Source organism: Columba livia, chromosome 1 (genome assembly GCF_036013475.1).
Source record: "Columba livia isolate bColLiv1 breed racing homer chromosome 1, bColLiv1.pat.W.v2, whole genome shotgun sequence".
NCBI classification, from domain to species: domain Eukaryota; kingdom Metazoa; phylum Chordata; class Aves; order Columbiformes; family Columbidae; genus Columba; species Columba livia.
This window is the reverse complement of record NC_088602.1, coordinates 113,047,332-113,068,270: the sequence shown is the minus strand read 5'-3', so window position 1 is coordinate 113,068,270 and position 20,939 is coordinate 113,047,332. Positions and strand designations below refer to the sequence as shown.

At 41.8% G+C, this 20,939-nt stretch overlaps 1 protein-coding gene across 3 annotated transcripts in view; it reads left to right on the top strand.

Annotated features, from left to right (window-relative positions):
* The window catches only part of SHROOM2 (shroom family member 2), a 125,589-nt gene that overhangs the window by 67,316 nt on the left and 37,334 nt on the right, over positions 1 to 20,939 (top strand). The window contains exons 1-3 of one of the 3 annotated variants that reach the window (XM_065073557.1): positions 3,789 to 4,038; positions 12,123 to 12,254; positions 17,708 to 20,357. In XM_065073557.1, coding sequence (XP_064929629.1) covers positions 3,938 to 4,038; positions 12,123 to 12,254; positions 17,708 to 20,357 — 2,883 coding nt within the window. In that variant the 5' untranslated portion in view covers positions 3,789 to 3,937. Of the gene's footprint in view, positions 1 to 3,788; positions 4,039 to 12,122; positions 12,255 to 17,707; positions 20,358 to 20,939 lie in introns of those variants that run through there. The other 2 variants (XM_065073552.1, XM_065073546.1) reach the window with 2 other exon arrangements.

The following is a 20,939-nucleotide window of genomic DNA, read 5'->3' as shown; positions in this document are numbered from 1 at the left end:
GGTGTTACTGCTGTGAAGTGATTCTGTGATTTGACCTGGATTTCAGGTCTAATGAGGTTAAATTGGGTGCGTATCTTGGCACATTCAGTTTCTGCAAAAGAAGCCTAAAAGCCTGCAAGAACATTATCCACTAAACAAAATCAGCTCTGCTCTGGGAATTCCAGAAATCAGAGTTGTCTAGTCAAGACTTTTAAACTTTCAACTCTTAAATGGTTTTAAGTGTTCTAAGGCTGCCATACATCTGCTCAAAAATAAGGCCTGTGTTGTTTCCAGGGTATCCAAATAAAAGGAAGTAGCATTGTTGCAGTTAATAGTTTAAGTAGGAATTTATTTTTTTTTTATCAGCATAAATTTACTGAAGACTTGAACATTTTACACAGTGGCTGGACTGGACTGGGTTCTTCATGTGGACCAGTGGCTCTGGGAACTGCTGCCTGAAGGGTCTGAACTACAGGGGTGGAACAGGGTATGGTCCCTTGTCCATGTCCACTGCTGATTCTCTGGGTCAGGGGATGAGCTGGCTATCACGGGTGAATCTTTGGCAGAGGTGTTGCCAGTTTGATATCTTCAATATCAATAATGGCTGGGGGATGGAGGGATTGAGAGCAGCCCTGTAAAGAAAGACTTGGAGGTACTGATGGATGAAAGATTGGACATCCGCTGGCAGTGTGCACTTGCAGTCCAGAGGCCAACCATATCTTGGGCTGCATCAAAAGGAATGTGGCCAGCAGGTCGAGGGAGGTGATTTTGCTCTACTCTGATCTGGTGAGACCCCACCCGAAGTCTCGTGTCTAGCTCTGGAACCCTCAGTACAGGAAAGACATGGACCTGTTGGAGGGAGGCCAGAGAAGGCCACAAAAATGATCAGAAGGATGGAACAGCTCTGCTGTGAGGACAGGCTGAGAGAGTTTGGGTTGTTCAGCCTGGAGAACAGAAGGCTCTGGGGAGACCTTACAGTGGCCTTTCAGTACTTAAAAGGGGCTTATGAGAAAGATTGGGACAGACTTTTTAGCAGGGCCTGTTGCGATAGCACAAGGAGTGATGGTTTTAAACTAAAAGATAAGAGATTCAGGCCAGACATGAGGAAGACATTTTTTTTTTTTTCGCAATGAGGGTGGTGAGACAGTGGCCCGTTGCCCAGAGAAGTGGTAGATGTCCCATCCCTGGAGACATTCTAGGCCAAGCTGGACGGGGCTCTGAGCAACCTGATCTAGTTGAAGATGTCTTGCAGGGGGATGGACTAGATGGCCTTTGAAGGTCCCTTCCAACCCAAACTATTGTATGATATCCTTGCATTCATTGCATTTCCTTTTCATGAACTCTTAGTTCATGTGTAAGTTTCTCGAAGAGTCTCAACGTTGTTGAGAAGAGTGAAGAAATTAAGCCCTATATTTTCAGGATTCAGACATACCTTTCCATTTCTGTGTGTGTGATGGAGGGAAGAAGGTTTGGGCAGGTGTGGAGACATGGACAAGTTTGTGCATCCTGTAGGTACAGTACTGTGTGCAGGGTTTAAAGGGAGATCCATCTTCTCCAGGCACAGCTGCTAGTCTCTTTGCAATAGGAGGAAGAGTATCACTGTCTCTGGATGACCCTGATACTCTATATGAGAGACAGTGCAAGGGAAGAAAGGTCATTCTTATCCATGCATGCTTCTGTGGTCATCTCCTGTAGCTTACTCTTGCTCAACCACTATGTGATAAGGATTGGCACTGCCTTGTAGGGAGGGTTGAAGTTCGGGTCCAGCTCTATGTCTGACAGAATAAAATGTCAGGACGTAGAGCCAGCCTCAGCAGAGGAGACAGCTTCTTTCACTTGCCTCTGTGCAGCCCCCAGCTTTCCTCTAGGGATGGCAGGTGGTGGCTTTGCCTTTCTCAGGGTAAGCACAGACCTGCAGCCCCGCCAGCTGGTAGGAGCTCTGGTTGACAGCAGTGACAACATTGTATCTGCCCATGCATATCCCCTCTACTTCAATGAAGAATCACTACACAAAATGATGGAGAGATTTGGCCTGGATTAATACAGGCATAGGAGGAGAGGAGCTCGTGCTGCAAGAAGTTGAGGGAAAATATCTGCCCTTTGCCAATGGAGAAATTGTAGATGTATGCGTAAGTGTTTCAAATTGTACTGCTTCTTGTTGTAATGCTGTTACAGCTACAGTCAGCGGTTGGAGATTAAGAAGGGGGATATAACAATTAGCTTCTCCACCTGAAACTTGAGCTGCCCTTGGGACATTAAGGAGGGAGAGGTTACCTCAGAGGGTGATTGTGCAACTCTAACCACCTTACACCTCGGGCTTCCAACACGTTAAGGCAGCTGAGATTTCACACCCAAATTATGAGTTCTGTAATGTTCCGAAACTCTGTCTGTTTTAATCTGAAAATAGTTATTATGACAATAAAAATCCTTTTTTAAACAGTGCCATTTATCACAGTGATTTACAGTTGCATAGCTATCTTCACATGCTACATTCAGTGGAAGCACTAGAAATTTTTGCTACACTTGTACATGTGGTCCAGAAGAGGGTTTGCTCACTTTCCACCTTCCTTTTATTTTTTTTTTCATGCATCGCTTTCTCCTTTCAAATCTCTGTTGTCCTTCTGAGACCAAGATGCCCCAAGGGAAAATTTCTGCATAAAAAAAACTTCTTGAGGTCTTTATTAATGCGGAAAATATTGTAATTTTTCTACACTGTTGCACTCATATTTTGTCTCAGTGGTGGCTAAGCTGAAATAAATGGCTCCTGGATGCTGTATGATGTGGCTAGTATTTATTTGGAAGATTACTTGAGAATCCCAAGTGCTGTGAGAATAGGCTAAGAAGCAATGTTTGAATACTTAGCAAATGCAAGCTCTTCAATAGATGAGCAAAAATACTTCGTGTGGGCCTGTTGAGTTGGTTCTACTTCTTATTCCAATGTTTTTTTCTGACTAAAAAGGACTAGATCATTGATAATCGAGACCTGCAGTATTATTCTAAATATTTATTTAATTAAATACCATTCCTGCAGTGCATCTGCTTTAGCCATTCCTTTTCGTGAACAATTTTACTACATAATATATCTTCAAGGTTGGTTGCATTATCTTCTTCATTTCTATACCTCCAGTACCAGCATGGTTTCAACAGAAATTTAGAAAAAGCTTTTGGGTGGGGAAGTCTAAGTTGGGCTGCAAGTTTATCATTCTGTATGAATTCCTTTACTGATCCTGTTGGCTGATATTCTTTTCAGTATTCCTTCTCTTAGGTCTTGCTGAACCCAAGTCACTTCTGCTGCTGTATTTGGGGTGAAAAAAGGTTTCAGAATAGCCATAGGAAGGCCAGAATTTGAGTGTTGTTCTGACGTGGAAATAGTTTGAAGGTTGAGTTAGAATACTGATCCAGAATTTCAAGAAACAGGGAACTGAGTTGTCCCTGATCGGTCTTGTAATGTCGGGATAACCTTATCTTTTTTTTAGTGTGGGGGTGATTTCAATAATATGGCTTCAGACTGCACAAGACGGGTAGCAGTCATTCCCTGAAGAAAACAGAAGCTGTTTGTGGCCAGTTTGCACCAGTTTTAGATTAGGTATAAGATGGTTCGTTATTAGGAGTTGGTAGTGCTTCATTCTCTGTGTGCTAACACAGCTTCCGTGTCTCAGAAGCTGGCTAAATAATTCCCACCTTAAGGAAGGACTGGTACTGGGTTTTATTTTTATGCATGGCAACTTACGGTTATGGTATTGTGTATCCAGAGGTCATTTAAACGTTGAAAAGAGCTGAGTATGGTAGGTCAGTCGTACATTTGTCATAGAGTGACCAGGCTGCCAATAGCTGTTTTTTTTCATGAAAATTCTGTTCTTTATTTTTAATTTCTCTGCATGGGTTTCAGTGTTGCTTGAAACTACCAACTGTTCTCTCTCTCTTAACTGTTCGTCTTCTGCAGTGTGTGTATCTGTGCATGTTACATGCACTGTCTTGGATGTCTGGATTTTTCTGCCTGTGGCCAATCCAGCTGTCACCGGACCATGGGGATGTAGCAGCGGGGCTCAGCTGCCTGAGGTCAGAAAGGAGCTTTTTTCATATACCAGGCTGATTAGTTTTCATCAGTGGTTTACCCCATTCCAGTGAAGTATGTCACAGGGGATTTTGCCAAAAGAATAGATGCTAAAATGCAAAGAGCACTGGTTGTGACAAACGGGTGTGTGCTGCTGTTAATAAAGAGAAGCAGAATCTTGAAACAAAAACTCTGGTGTGGCTGGAGTGTTGCCAGTAGTGCTTTGAATTTGTGCGTGTCAGCCCTCCAGTGTTGATTTTGGGAAAGAGTGCACAGTTGACAAGCTAACAGTAATGTTGCTGTTGATGATTTCTGATATTACAAACTTCACCTTTAAATTCATTTTCCTAGGCTATTGAGCTGGCATACTAGTTTTTTAAGTCTCATATAAGCAGTATTTTATCAATAATGATGTGAAAGCATTTCCATTTAATATTCAACAGATACCTAATATAACTAATTTTCATCCCAAATAAGGTTCTGTTAATCCCAAATAAAGTTCCATTCAGATATTCTTTTTCATTCAGGGAGTAAGTGTGAAAGAGACATAGTGTGTGGTGTTTTTATAAAGCTCACTACAGATCTGCTTTCCGGGATAGGTGGTGTGAATGCTGGCATAGAGCATACTTTAGAAAAAGCACTTAAATTGCTGCTGTCTGGGCCCAGGACAGCAGAAAGTTTGGGCATCCAAGGCTGTATCTGAGTGGAAGGCAATAGGACAACCTTACAAAAAGGGAACCAAGCAGCTCAGCCTTTGATGCTCTAGAAAGAAGCAGGGAGAGAAATTCAGAAGTGGACTGCGGGTCAGGTTTCACTAGGGCTTTGGTGTATCGGGAAGACAAAAAAGCAGTGATTGAAGTGCAAAACCGTCAACCTGGAAAGGGAAGTTGTGGGCATATTTTGAAAAGCCTAAGAAGTGACTTTGCATAAATATATATACACACATCTATATGCGCATATCATATCTGTATATCTATACATACATGTGTGTGTTTGTATGTGTATATATATATAGATATATAAATATAACTTTAAAAAATCATCCATATTGGTTACGAATGACAGTGAAGGTTTACTTCAAAATATATTGTGGGAACTTTTTAATTTGGGGAGTCTCCTTTAACATGGGATTGTTGCATGAACATTTTCAGGGGACTTTTTGTGGTTTTTCTTTATTGTCATATTCTTTCACACATATGTACCACCACCCCTTCCTTTCTTAATTTTCAAAGAAATAAGGAACAAATGAAGTAGGGGAGTAACTGTTCAGGAGAAGTGTTCAACCTCAAGTTTGGATGTCTTGTCTTCCTTTTAAGATTACTTTTACCTATTTCTTGTTTTTCTATTGCATCCAAAGATATAGACAGGTATGTGGAAGGCAGGAAAACACTGAAAATGGCAAGGAGGAGGGGATTATATCGCACTTAACCTACAGCTTCTTTATGGTATTTATATCAACCATTTGAGCCTAGATTAGTATAACTCATGGTTGTATTGAATTCTTGGGGGTGATGCAAGAAGCTGTTCACATTCCTTATACAGCTTTGCTGCTGGACCTTAGTGTTTTGCCAAATTGTAGATATTTTATTCCTGTGTTACCCTGGCAGATAGATCAGCCAGTGGTGACTAAATTAATGGGAAGTAATGTGAATTCTACTACTATAGTTGCCTGAGACAGAAAGCACCTGATGTCTTTGTCTGCAGAGGGCAGCACTCTATAGAAAGGGATGTTGTTTGTCTATTTGAAGGAAGGACAAGGAAAAAAAAAAAAGAAAGAAGGTATTTTGGCCAAATAAGTGCTCATTCAAAAAAAAATTTTTTTCAGATAATGATTTTATCTTTTTTTTTTTTAAAGTATTATTATTTTTAGAAAAAACAAACCAACAGACAAAAAAAAAAATCATCCTGTTATACTTGTGAGTTCCCAGGTTAGACAGTTGGGTGAGATCTTCACGATCTGCAAGGAAAAATATATTTAACTATTTTTGGAAGGAAAACCAGTGACATTGTTATTTCTTATTATTATTTGAGGTCCTTGTGGGTTACTACGGCTTCATGGTGGTTTTCAGCTTCATTTCCTGCGGCTCCATGGATTCAGAAGACTTAAAATATCTGAGTGATATTTTCATAAATAGAATAACTGAATTGGTAGTTTATTTACAGTGCCTGTTGCATACCCATTTAATTGCATTATATGTTGGTCTAGTGTATTTTAATCCCTTGAGCACAATATTAGTGAACTGAAAATAAAGACATGTCTTGGAAGGACTTTTTTCCGCCCCCCCCAGCACATACAGATTTATAAAATATTTGTTAACTGAGTGTTAGTATGTCTGGCCTGGTGTTACTTTAAGGGATGTGAGGTGAGAAAACTGGGGACAACTAAGTAATTTAGGATTTTTAAAGGGACAGGCAAGGGCACGTGTGCTGTCACTACAAATCCTTGACATTTTCTCTACATGAATTGGCATGAATTAGTTTATTTGGCTTTGAAACAATCTGAGGGCGCCTTGTGCGACGTGCTGTTCAGTGTGCGCTGTGTCCGAGTGTGCTTCTTGTTTGAGAATGCTGATGAACTGTGTGTTTGACCTTTAAGCACGTGTAGGTTTCCATCTCATCTCAGTGCTGCAGCCATTCTGCATTTCCTTGGCCTGGCATCCTTGGCGTGCAGGCAGCGCAGGCTTGTAGCCATTTACCTTACACTGGAATAGGGACAATTTCCTCGTTGTAGTTGGGGTTTAAAATAGTTTGGAGCTCCTGCTGCCACTGTGAAAGTTTTTGGGCTATTTTTAAAAAACAAAGCACTACTGAAAAGTCTGAGGTGCATCTTGGTGAATGGACAGAGAACTTATTTTGATAGCCGTTGTTCCGTTTAACTGCATTGACTGGTTCCCGAATTCTAGGGCTTGCAGGGAAATTGTACACTGAAACATGTGGACTGTGCTGTGAAACAGTGGCCTGCAGCTTTGCATCCAAAAATGTTCTGTAGAAACTGAAGTGACTGAAAACTGAATACTTTTTTTTGAAGAATCTTTAATATAACCACTACAAGAATTTTAACTCAGAAAATTAGTGCTGACAGCGTGCAACAGCTCTTTGCAGATACAGCTCAGTTCTGACTGAGGCCACTGTCTCATCCTTCCTTTTAAATTAGAAAAACTGGGAATTTGTGCGTAACCCCAGGTTTAATTTCCTGGTGCAGCTGATGCGGATGAGCAGCAGGAAGCATTGCGGGGCGGGGCCGGCGAGGCGCCGGGGGCGGCCGGCAGGGGGCGGTGGCGGAGCGGGAAGTCCGTGCGGCCTCGATAAGCGTGGGGGGAACCGGGCGGGGCGGGGCCGTTCGTGAACTGGAGGGGAGTTTCTGTCCCTCCTCCTCCTTTCCCGCTGACAAGCTGAGCTGTCTTGAGTTATTCGCATTTAACGTGAAAAGCAATAATAAGGATCAATATATTTCGGGCAGCGTAAAGGTATGAAATAGCACACGGCAGCTGTTACAAAGGGAAGTGGAGCACCTTTCTTATGAGGAGAGACTGAGAGAGCTGAGTCTCTTCAGCCTGAAGAAGAAAAGGCTGAGACGGGATCTTACCAATGTTTATAAATATCTCAGGGGTGGGTGTCAGGAGGATGGGACCAGACCTTTCAGTGGTGCCCAACGATAGGATGAGGGGCAGCAGGTACAGGCTGAAGCACAGGAGGTTCCATCTAAACTTGAGGAGAAACTGAACTCTGAGGGTGCCAGAGCCCTGGAACAGGCTGCCCAGAGAGGTTGTGGAGTCTCCATCTCTGGAGACATCAAAGACCCAACTGGACACGTTCCTGTGCGATCTGCTCTGGGTGAACCTGCTTTATCAGGTGGGTTGGACTAGATGATCTCCAGAGGTCCCTTCCAACCCCAACCACTCTGATTCTATGAAGTGCCTCCTGAGCAGTCCTGGTTAAAATACCACATCAGTGTGACTCTTGGTTCATTTTCACATTTCCAAAGTTTTACCTGGAAAATCACTGGAGGTATTGTTCATTACCTCGCTTTTGAGATGGGTCAGAATGTCTTTGTGTGATTATGTCAGCCCTGCTTGTATGAAAAATACCCCTTTGAGCTAAAGAGAGGGGACCAGTAACAAGATGACTGACAGCCTGTTTTCTGTCTCAGAAATGCTGTACAGCCTCTGTCATGTGTAGCTGCTGCTACTTGCACTGAAATATTTGCTGCCTTACACTGACATGTGAGACACTGGTCAGGCCTTCCATCCTTGTTCATTCAGCAGAGGGCTGGAAAGAAACATTAACAGGCAAATAAGTCCCAGTGATTGCTTTCCACCTGCTGGCAGGTCCCCAGAACCGCCTGTCCTCCTTTTGCTTTGGAACTCCAAGAGCAAAAAGCCTGTATGTGGTAGGGTTACCATAAGGGTGCTCTTTGGTAGGTGGGAATAAAACAGAAATTCTTTTAGGGGCAGGGGAAAATACATGTCTCTGTTGTATCTGCTGGTCTTTTATCTGAATGGTACCTGCAGAAATTAAGAATGTGCCAGAAAACAGAGGCAGTGGCTCATATTTGTTGATATTTCTGTTGTATACTGAGGTAATTCTGTTACTGTATTCAATTTTCATTTTTAAGATATTTTTCTGGCTTTTGTTCTTGTTTACAGATAAATCTGCCTGTCTAGTTTAATATTTTTTCTCTCTTGGTCAAGGAGGTACATTTTCTCTCTCCCCCCAACCCCGCCATATCCAGTCAACATCCTCGGTATTGCTGCAGCAATCTAAGCCAGTATCTCTAATCCCTATAGCCTGTGAAATTCAGAATGTCTTTCTTAATGACTTCTAAGCAGTAACTATAAAAGGACAGATTTATGCTGAAAAACTGGATTGGAAAGGTTATTTTATTGCTAAAGTATTTGCACACACATGTCATTGAGACCACTATCTAGCAGCTTGCTTTATAGTCAGTAGAAATTGTTTTCTTCCCTTTGTATCGTATCTTCAAAGCTCATCAGCATTTTCCTCCCAGCAGCTTTTGTAAATGTGCTGGTAGAAAGACACTCTCGGTGAAATGCTTTTATTAATGCTTCCATTAATGCTAGAGGTTTTCTGGGTTGTAGATTCAGATGATCTCATTCTGTCACTCAGAATTAATACAGAGGCATTACATTAGAATATAAATGCTCAGCTTCCAGCATCTTTAGTTGCCTGTAAAATATTCCTGTCTTGAGTCTTTTAATCTTTTCTTTCCAGTCCTTCTACTTATTTGTGCTGGGTTTTAGAATCACTAGTCATGCTGTGCTCTGATTATTGTTAGAAAAATATGTTTCTTGAAGTGCAGGAAATAGTAAATACAATTAAATGATGAAAATCTAGTGGAAAGCGTTGTTGACTATGCACAGTAAATTAATGTTTAATCATGTTGTGGACTTCAACAAAAGCAGGTATCTATGTGATTCGATCCTCCAGGTATCTCAGCAGCATTTTTAGGCTGTGCAGACTATTCTGTCTAAAAAAAAAAAAGTACCTCTTAAAAACATGCATGTGTCCACAAATACAAAAAATGAAATAGAACTTGAAAGTTCTTGTCCACTTGTGCATCACATCACAGCTCAATACAGTCTGTTCCTCCCCTTGCTTGGCTGCTCAGGAAGATGAAAGTGGTGGTGGATATTGTAGCACAGAAAATGCCATCTGAAAATGATGTTCATGTGGCAAGAAGCTATCTTATGAAGATCTTGAGAAGTTCCATGAGGTACAGTACTGACTTTAGAAGTGCATCCCTGCTGTTCCTTCCCAGTGATCAAATTCCTCTACCATTTGCCAAACCCATAGCAAACCATCTCAGAAGTCCTCTTTCCCAACCTCGTTTCCTCATACTCCGAATATACCTTGTATTGTGCTAGTTTTCTAGTCTTGTGTTTTCTTAGTGGTGCATCATAGAAAAGTAATTGTCTCATAACAGGTTAACCTTTTTGCTGAATTGATACCTAGGAGGTCTATTGAATTTGCCTAAATAGATATTCGTGGTTTGCCAAACTGGTATTGATACCATTAGATGTGAGCTCTGGGGGGAAAAACCCTTCAATGTTCTGTGCAGCTGAACAGTGGAACAAATTATTTTTTTTTCCATACCTGCACACAGGCTTGTGGCCCTTGGAGTATACAAGGGCTGTCTGGAGCCCAGCAACGCATCGCTGAGCAGAATCTTTTGCACTTGTTTACACCAAGAGTATTTGGGCTTCTCCACCAACCCTCTGAATTTCGTATTCTACCAAGAAAGAACAACACAGTGATGTGCTGCTTAACTGTTTTCTCTTTTGTCATGCTGAGAAGAGTAGGCTTTTGTTTATGGAAACAATTACTTCTTTTTTTTTTTAGTGACAGTAATGATGCTACACTTCTCAGTGAAATTACAGCTTCCCTGTAGAATTATTATTCTCCTTTTGTAGTCCTGCATGCAGAGTTTGGAAAGACAATTCACCATGGAATTCATCAGATCTTCCTGAGTTTACTGCAAAAAGCCATGTACTCAAATTTGACCTGTTTTGAAGATACTGGGTTTATAATGAACTTTAGTTTTGTTCTCTTGGTCCAGTGGTTGATTGATAACCCAAATTTATAAAAAGGAGGAATGAGTGAAAAAAATTAGAACTGCCTTTAGAATTAAAGTTCAAAATTTGGAACACTTTCTCAGCTTAGCAAATTATTTAACCTTGCAGTAATAAGCTTCGTAAATACATAAGTGAAATACATAAGTGCATTTATAAAACCCTCAAGATCTAAGGTCCTGTAAGCCTTTGTTTACAGACTGTGGCTTAGAAAGATGGGGTTTGTCTCATGTTATACCTTGTCTAATGTTGCCCAGAGAGGTGGTAGATGCCCCATCCCTGCAGACATTCCAGGCCTGGCTGTACGGGGCTCTGAGCAACCTGATCTAGTTGAAGATGTCCCTGCTCATTGCAGGCAGGTTGGACTAGATGACCTTTGAAAGTCCCTTCCAACCTAAACTGTTCTGTGATTCTAAATTTTAAATTACGCTTTGACAACCATGAGCCAAAGAGAAGGGCAGGATGAATTACCTTCAGTAAGATCCTGCTTTGTTCCCAGGTGACTAAGAGGTTCTAGACAAATGGCTCACACTCAGCACCTGCCCACTGAAACAGAAGTAGCTGAATTCCACCCAGAAGGCTTATTAACATTGAGAGAAAAGAATGCACTTATTTAATGAGAGCCGAGAGGTGCTAGAAGCAGCAAGTCCTTAGAAGGAAGTGCAAGCTGTTGTTACTAATTCTTGAACAGAAGAAAGGGGCAGAGAAGTGTAGAGCAGTTTTTCAGAAAGGTTTACAAGGCACAAAGCTCTGACAACTTCTTGTTGTACTTCTTAGAAGGGATATCTTCAGTTACTTAAGCATGTACATTTGTAGATATTTTGAGACTTTGAATTGCTGAACTGTTTGAGGTGTGCTCTTTAAAAAAAAAATAAATCCCAAAACAGAAACCTAGGCTGCATACGTGGGGTGCCAAACATTTCAAGAGCTGAAGCAGAACTTGGCTGGAGTTAAAATTATTAGTTGTATCACTCTTACTAACTTGTATGAAACAATGCTCATGGCTTTAATCCTTCCCGTCATTAACTCTTTTCTTCCCACCTCCTCCCATAAGCACATACCTACAGTAAAACCCTGCCAAAGCCCTGCTGTACTCTTGACATGTTTTAAAAGAGTTGTAAGTCTCAGTATTACCTTTAACTGTTAAAGCTCTGGGTACGTGTCAGGTACTTTAAAATTTGTTTGCCTGTCTCCACCCCTCATAAAAACCACCCCACCCCCAAAATCAACAAAAAAGAAAAGAAAAAAAAAAGTCAAGCACAGGCCTTGGAGAGTGGTGTTGAGGTTTCACTGCATTTCAAACATTTTTAAAGGAATGCTGGTGTCTTTTCAAAACTGGCATGCATGTAGAAAGTTATCTCATTTGCTGTCATTTAAAGTCATTGTGCCTCTGTATAGCACTTGACTACTGCCCTGGTAGATTTTTTACTTTTTCCTTCTGCATGTCACTTTACTGAACTGTTCGCGTTAAACTAATATGTTCTAACTCTTGTTTTCAGAAGAAATGACCTAGCCTGCAGGCCTCACTCCTGGCACGCAACCAAATTTACAGAAAGTCAACCTGAGACAGCCACGTCACACCTTTCCTCCTCCAGTGCCTGCGCTTCCTGGCACTCGCGCTACCATGCAAGGTGAGTCTCTGTTTAAGTTTCATGCATTCAGCTCCAACAGCAAGACAATAATAATGTAGGTCGTACGCTGTTTTTTAAAACCATGAATGCAGAATGATCGTATTACATGTCTTTAGTGTTGCCTGTGCTTGAAGGGGGAGCGTGGGAAGTTTGGCATATGGATGGGTGGATTTCAGAAACAGTATGTGATATGTGCATGTGATTGAAAGGTAAGGATCTAGCTTTAAAGGTGCTCAAAAGGTTGTTTCTTGTTCTGCGTTTCCTCTCAGTGTCCACTGGTAAAATCCCAAACTTCCGTGAGAGAAAAGAAGCCAAAATTAACATACTTGAAGTGAAATAGTAAAGGGAGAAGAAATTGAAAAATACTGTTTCAGGCTATTAAAAAGTATTTTCCTGAAGGGAGGGTGCAGAATGTTTTCCTGTTAGACTTTAAGGTATTACTGGTTTTATTACTTAGACTGTCTTTCTGTAATCTGATCTCCCCTACAGCTGTGCTCTTGCTTGTGCAGAGAGGTAATAAGACCAAGGATTTTCAGTTCCTGTTTAAAGCACCTTAATATTTGTTAGGTCTCATTCAGCACCAGGGGAGAGAGGCTGGCGCCCGTGCAGTTCTAGTTGTGTCTGGTTACAGGTTCTTGTTTGGTTCCTGCTCATAGGTGACATTTTTCAGCATTTTCACAAGGGTTTTTTGGTTTGTGTTGTATTTTTTTTTTATTTTGTTGCTTTTTCCTCTCTGTTCCCATTGGACCGTAGTTACGATGAGCATTAAAGAAAATTAGTCTGGTACACAATCCTGGTTTGGAAAGTAGGCTTGTGTTTTCTATACTTACTGCTGTACATTCCCTGTTATTACTTCTTGATGTTAATTTATCGTAGTTAAAAAAGAAGAACATTTATTTTATTTTTTCTGTCACTTTTACCGTAATTTTTACAGCATTTGTTTTCTTTAGAAGCTCTCTAGTGTTCTTAAAAAAAACTTACTCACTGCCCTTGAATAAAGTAGGAATGTTGACATTTAGACAGAAAGGGTTTTAAAATGCATTTTGTAGTACTTCATTTGCAGAAGTGTTAGCACATTATATTTCTCAAATCCTCAATTATAATTGCTGCTGCTTTACACTGATTTACCGAGTTTGTATTTAAATTTCATAGAGGTGAACTGAATAAGATTTATATTGTAGATTTGAAGGCAGAAAAAGTCCTTGTACATAGAAACAAAATGCAGAAATTTCTAAAAACTTTATAGAGTTCTTGGTAGCAATGCTAACTTGAGTAATTTATACTTTCGGTCCCCTGAGTCTTCTGTTGGAGCTATAAATCAGTGTATGCTTCCTGTTCTTCCTGATGATTGTCCTTGTAGCTTGTGGAAGTAAAATATTACAAGGCATATGTCTCAAAGTGTGATTTGATAGGAGCTGGGTGAATCACTATTTTTTAAAAAAAAAGCACAAAAATTTGGTTCAAGGCCAGTTTGAAATGGGCTTTGGGCGGAAATTATGGGGAAGGGGAACAGAGCAGTCCTCTCCCCTCACATGTCAGAAATAGCAACAACTACTGGTAGACATGAATATTAACAAAAAGGGCAAATTTTGCTTTCTCAGATGCTGCTGAAAGATTTAGTGGTTTTAGTACAGTCTAATACCAGGGTTCCCAGGGCACTGCCATCTTGATCCCCTTGGCTGCCTGTGCTGCCCACTTGGAAGGTGATGTATTTGGGAGATCTGTCTGTCCTGGTATTTGTTGCCTAAGATGATTTCAGAAGCTGAGTTGTCTTTGAAGGCAAAGCATTCCCCGACTGACAGCCCAAGGATTTGGGTATTTTGAGGATCCCAGTTGCAGGGGGGTCGGGGATCCTTTGGACTTGCTGGTCTGCAAAAAGAGAAGGTGAGCAGCTTCGGAGATTCCCCACTTTCGAAGTGCAATTCACAAAGCCAGGAAACACCATGCACTCTAAGTCAAGCACCAAGCTGAAGGGGATGGACAGCAATCAGTAGCTGAAAGCAGCAGTATGCAAGAAGATAACAGAAATAGCCCCAGGAGGGTATGTTTCTAGCCCAAGGATCCCATCCTTGGGCTGTTTTTGGAATTTCTTGTCCTTCCTTGAGCTAAGCATCTGAGATTGGTATTCACAGCCTAAAATCTCTTCTGAATGTGCCTGCCTGCATTCCCTCTGTGAATGTGAAAACTAAATGACTTGCAAATCATGGAGAGTTCAATCAGGGGAGAGAAGCTTTTGCTCTGTTTTGAGCAGGATATACATGGATTTTGTGTGTTTGAGGCCTGGGTAACAGCTGGGCAAAACAGTCTTGGAAAAATGGCCTTACTACCTGGGTAGATACTAGATTAAGCTAAGATCTCATTCATTGATTTGTTTGGGGTTGGGTGTTTCATTTTTGTTGGGATTGGTTTGTTTGTATTTTTTTGTTTGTTTGTTTTGTTGGGTTTGGGTTTTTTGTGGGTTTTTTGTTTGTTTTGGTTTTATGGGGGCTTGGTTGGTTGGTTGGGTTGAGTTTTTTGTTTTGGGGGCAGGTTTGTTGGTTGTTTGGTTTGGTTTGTTGCTGTTTTGGTTTTTGTTTTGATGGGAATTTTTTCCATCCTACTGAATTTGGACCTTTGAGAAGGTGCATGAAGCTAGAGGAAGATAGAAAGACCAGAAGAGACTGTACTAGTGTAGATGGGAGAGAGGGTAGATCCGAAGCCCATTTCTCCACAGCCACTGTATGTGTATCTTTTTAATCATATGACTTTCATTCAAAAACTATAAGCTATCTTGGGTTAGCACCAGGTCTAGGTGCCTCTCGTGCAGGGCTAGAGAGCTAGACCTTGTAAGCTTTCGGTGCCTTAATTTCCCACTGTGAGTCTTTTGCTGCCTTTTTCACAGAAGTCAAACCTTAACAGCACAGATGCAGACTTTTTCCCTAGCCCACCCTAGACTGAGGATGAGTACACTTTTCCAGGAGGTGTGGATATGAACTATCTTAAGTTGGTGAAAGTTTAGACCCTGCATTTTTTTCCAGTAGGATATACTGTCATAGAAGACCTTTTTATTTTTTTTTTTCCTTTTGTGCCCCTGGCTGTGCAGTTCAAACCAACAACGTCCTTTGCTTCATTCTGGCTTGACAGCTGTAGGTGTGAGGCAAGTATGCCTTGAGAAGGCTGCTTCAACTGAGTTTGGGGGCAGTTAGAGTCAGGTACGTCTGGTCTGTAATCCCATGTTATCTGATTTGCTGAGATGTCATTTCTGGGAGGGCCCAGAAGCAGAAATTAATGCCCCAGGGTTGGGGGGGGGGGGGGTGCCAAAGTGGCCAAGGATGGTGTTTGTAGATTATTCCCTAACTTTACCTGCCAGACTTCAACCAGCAGTGTAGATGCATTTGTGAATGTTTGTGAATCCACTCTAAAACAGCTATTGAGAGAAGGGTATCCTGGGATGCCAGCCCCAGGCAGAGAAGTGGCTTTTGGACTCTGGTCCATGTCAGGGTTCATGGGAGGATCACGGTGCAGTTAAGGACCACAGGAGGCCAGGCTTGGCAGTAGCAGGCCATCAGAAACTTCCTGTCTGTCTTTGAAGATTTTGCTGCATCTGCTGGGTTTCCATTAGGTATTTTCTAGTGGGGCTTTTGCTCTTAAGCTGATGATCTCTGCTTCGCGTTTGATACCAGCAGATCTACATGAGACTTGTAAATTGAGGCTTTCCTGCACTTCAGTCAGTGCCAAGTATCTCTTTAGTGTTGAAGGCAGGGGTGAGGGGGGGAAGTACCAGCAATTCGTAGCAATATCTGGCTTACATTCTTCATTGACGAAAGAGATCCAGATAATGACCAAGACTTTTTTTTACATGAACCACAGTATCTATCTAAGAAGACAATTAAGACCTTTTTAAGTATTCCACAAGATGTTTTAAAATGCCAAAAATAATGAAAGAACGAAACACCCACAAGATGGGGCCAATGCTAGTGTATATTGTTAATAAAATATTTCTGGTAAATAAATACAAAGTGTACCTTCTCTTATTTCACATAAATTGCTTTTGACCAGGTGGTATTAAAAAAAGTTATGAAGGCTATAAGTAATAGACGGGTCAGGGGGGAAAGCAGTTCTCTTGTTAATACTGAATTCCAAAGAAATGTTTAGTTGACCATTCCAATATTTTTGACGGGGCCGGGGCGGGGAAGGAAAAAACCCCACATGTATATCATTCTGTATTTTTTTATGTGGACTGATCTAATTACATTGCTAGCTTTCACAGGTTTCTCTACTGCGTAAGATTTGATAGATGCTTCATATAATTATAGCTACAGGGAGTGGAGTAATTCTGGGATTTCTACCAAGGGGCTTTGCGTGCAAGGGCAAGAATTTGAATTTGCTTTATAAAAACAAGAGAGGCTGCCAGTGGAGTTCAAACAGGGAGATGTGATGAGAATAATTGAAAAGGCTTGTCTTCAGCATCAGTGTGTTGGATTGACAGGAGGGCGTATGCTGTGAAAAATATAAAAGAAAAGAAAAAAAAAAAAAAAAAAAACAGAACAAAACAGATAGGGTAGGAAAACAACAGAAGCAGCAAGATTTTGAAATAGTGTCCTAGGTAAGGGATCCAGAGCAAGTACATAATTGAAGATGACATTTCTCTAGAGGAAAGAGTGGCAGAGAAGAACTGGTGGCGGTAAGGATTCTTGAAGGAAGGTGAGAAGTTTAGTTTTGGCCATGCAGAGCTTATGTTGCTCTGGCATCTCCTGCTGATGGTTTCCTGTCAGGGTTTTGAAACTGGGTGGAATTGAATGATATTGAATGTTGTACGGGTGTCAACCTGAGAGTGGTTTGAAACCACACTGATAAGGTGTATGTGAACGCTCAGATCTACAATGGTAGCATTTGAAGCAAATGTTTTTAGTGAGCATTAGTTTAGAAATGAAAATATTAAATGAATGGGCAGATTTGGATAAGCAGGACAAAGGAATAACCTTATGGGTTCAAGAAGGTCAGAGTGAGCTTACAAAAGATGAACAGGGAAGTATGTGAGTTGAACAGCTAGAAGAATTGAGGTGCCTGGAAAATAAGTTGAAAAATAAGTTGGAGTTTGTCCTGGGAAAGAGGAGCTAATGGGGCTCAAACTAAAGTTGTCTAAAAGTAAAATCAGCAAAATCAACAATTTGCAGAAGGAGAGGGGAGCATTCAAGGAGATACATATGTATTATTTATTGATGAACTTACAAAGGGAAGTTGGGTTAGTTACAAAAGTTTCAAGCTTTGAATCAGTGGCAGAGTATAAAGGTAAATCCCTGATTTTGTGTTCAAAATTCCAATTTTATTAGATTGTTTCTATTGGGTAACTGCTATGCAGGTAGATCTTAATCAATGTTAGTAAAATTGGTGGCTATATATTTATAATTATGTTGTGGCATTTTTTGACTGGTATGTTTATGCTGAGGCTTTCTGTTTGCTTTCTACCATAGTTGTTCTTCTCATGACCTGTCAAACTCGTGGGATCAGTCAAGTCTACATCGTACTTCTGACCAATTCAGCTCTTTGGGAAGTATGGACAGCTGGGACCACACTCCACAAGTAGCCCAGTATGGAAGACTTTCTTCAGCAAGGTCTAATAGTAGCATTGATCATCTAGGGAGCCAAAGTAAGCGGGATTCAGCCTACGGGTCTTTCTCCACAAGTTCTGGCACCCCTGACCACACTCTGTCCAATGCAGACACTTCTTCAACAGAGAACATGCTATACAAAGTAGGCCACTGGGAGACGATTAAGCATGGAAACAAATCTGGCCAGTTCTTGAATGACAGTAGTGGACTAGAGGACAAACCCAGCTATTTGCCAATTCCCATCCAATATGAGAACAACAGAAGTCCTAGAATAGAGGAACATCCTGATGTCAAGCTCACTAGCTCTGGAAGATCCAGTTTTGGACCTGTCTGGTATGTTCCTGATAAAAAGAAGTCATCTTCTCCTCCCCCCCCACCTCCACCTCTTCGTAGTGACAGCTTTGCTGCTACAAAAGGCCATGAGAAAGCCCATGGCCCTGCGTACTCAGAGGGTGCCAGCACGCAGCACTTTACAGCCCTGAACCGCTCTCAGCCCAGAAGTGACTGGAACTTGGAAACTGTGGAGCAGCAGCAGCGACCCTCCAGAGCATGTGACAGGAGGGTCAGCAGCTCCAATTATAAATCTGATCTCAGTTCAGAACACACTTTTTCTTCAACTGGTGAAAGGTATAATAGTAATGCAGGAATGGTGAACAAACTGCAGTCGTCCTTGTCCAGCACTGATGTTCGGTTTGCGCAGCCCACTTACAGTTGCCACCACCAGCACCAGTACAGTGATGAAAGCACTTTTTTTCACAATGCAAGACTCTTAGCTACGCCTAAAGATCAGCAACATTATCTGGCGTATAGTGGCATTCAAGAGTTACCTACAGATCATTTTCATGGCTACAGTCCAAACCAAGCCAGTCTGCTCAACACTTCTGCTTTGAACAGTGCTGCTGGACAGAAAGTGGACAACACTGGACAGAGTCGTTATTATTGCGTGACAGCAAAACAGCCTGCTCAGGGAAGCTCAAAGCCACTACAACTCAAGGATGACAACTGGAAACCTGAAGTGGGAACTGATGCATCACTTGGACCTCACGAAAATCCCACAGTTGTCGCAATGGTCCAAAAACCAAAATACTGTCTACCTCAACAATCTGTTGAATCTTCACTGAAAGCATGTGACAACAGTAGTCATTACCCCATGGACAGACATGGGGATGCTAGGTGTGCTGTAGTAGAAGAAGCTAAAAAAAACAGACATATTGAAAAGTCTGGACAAAAGAAAAACTTTGAGAGCAGCTCTGAGGGAAGTGAAACTAGGTATGATCCACAGGAGTATGTGAAGGGCTGTGTGTTTACCACTGAAAACAGGTGTGCTCAGAAAGATTTTAGGTGGGGTAAAGATGAGAGTAGCAAGATTTCTCCTCAGAAGACCCCAATGTTGCACTCTTTAGCTCAGGAAGGTAAAAAACAGTCTGACAACGGCCCAGAAGTGGTAACAGAGCAGCGACAGGCCCCATTCGACACTCACTTGTCTAAACAGGCACGAAGGAGTGATCGTTTTGCAACAACCCTGAGAAATGAGATCCAAATGAGAAGAGCAAAGCTGCAGAAAAGTAGAAGCACTGCTACGTTGGTAGGGTCGTCTGAAACAGAGGAGTGCAATGAGACCTGGAAGCCAGACTCAGCAGAAAATGTCACTGCCTCGCCAGACACCAACTTTAGCAACAGCTACAAAGACCACCTCAAGGAAGCACAGGCCAGGGTTCTGAGGGCAACGTCCTTCAAACGGCGGGACTTGGAGCCCAGCCACGCTGAATGTCTCCCCAGGTCACCTGAGCGGAAAACTGGTAGTTACAACTCTTCGTTATTGGCTTTGGTTTCTGAAGATGTGTCTGGATTCCTCGAGGCTACACAAGCTAAACCGAACCCTACAGGGAGTGGCACTCATCACGTTCCTCGCATCGGAGCCAGGAAGAGGTTCACAGCAGAGCAAAAACTGAAGTCTTACTCTGAACCGGAGAAGATTAATGAGGTGGGGATGTCAGAAGACGAGTGCCGTGCTCATTGCCGTCCAAATACATCTGAAGAAGCCCTGGGCTCATTTGCAGACAGGTGGAAATTCTTTGAAGAAACAAGTAAGTCTGCTTATAGGAAATTGGCACAGAAACCAGCTCCTCACAGTCTGGCTGAGGGACAGCCTGAGAGGCCAGATAGGAAAGCTCATGGTGCACAAGAGGGAGAGGAGTCATGGTATGAGAGAAGAGGTCGGGCAGCCTCTCTTGGACTTGAAACTGCACATGCTTCGAAAGATAACGTCCACTACAGTAGCAGCAATAAGGCTGCTGATAGGATTGTGAAATCTGAGCAGCCGCAGCGCCTAGGAACCTTTGCAGAGTATCAGGCGTCGTGGAAGGAGCAGCGGAAGCCGATAGAGCCAAGGAGCTCAGGAAGGTACCATTCAGCAGATAATATCCTCGATGCAGGCCACGAACAGCATGAGAAATCCCAGTACACCCATGAGAGGTCTAGATCATCCCCTTCTGCTGATTTCTACAAACAGGTACAAGTGTCTTTCTCATTATCCTTTAAATTGCCCAAGGCGAGGGGGGGCAAGAGAGTGGTAGAAGGGGAAAGACTTAATTTTTATGAACATTGCCCCTTTAGGAATACAAAGTGGTGTGGTCTTTCCCTTTTGTCAGTAAGGGAATAATTGTTACAGGTAGCTCTCATTAGTAAAACGAAGAAGATCAAAATTGGTATTGCACGGGAACTGAGTGTAGGAAAGAGCAATTGGATCAAGTAATTTCATGTGTGTTGTAGCCAGAGGGAAGAAAACAACCTGTTTGATTTGATAATATCCTCTTTTTTACAGTAGAGGTATTAGGAGGATCAAAGCAATCTTTGCCCAGAGTTATCTCTTCATTGGTGTGGCTGCCTTCCCTATTTTAAGGCTTTCAATTCTCTGAAACTATGAAGAAAAATGTTCCAAGGGAAATAATAACTACTTTTGTCCAATTCTGTTAATGGTCTAATTATTTTCCATGGATTTCCTCTTTTCTTCTGATCTTGTTTGATGGAAAAGCTACATAGGATAAAACTTCTGTCTAATAAAGTTTAGAGACTAAAAATACGCCTGTTAATG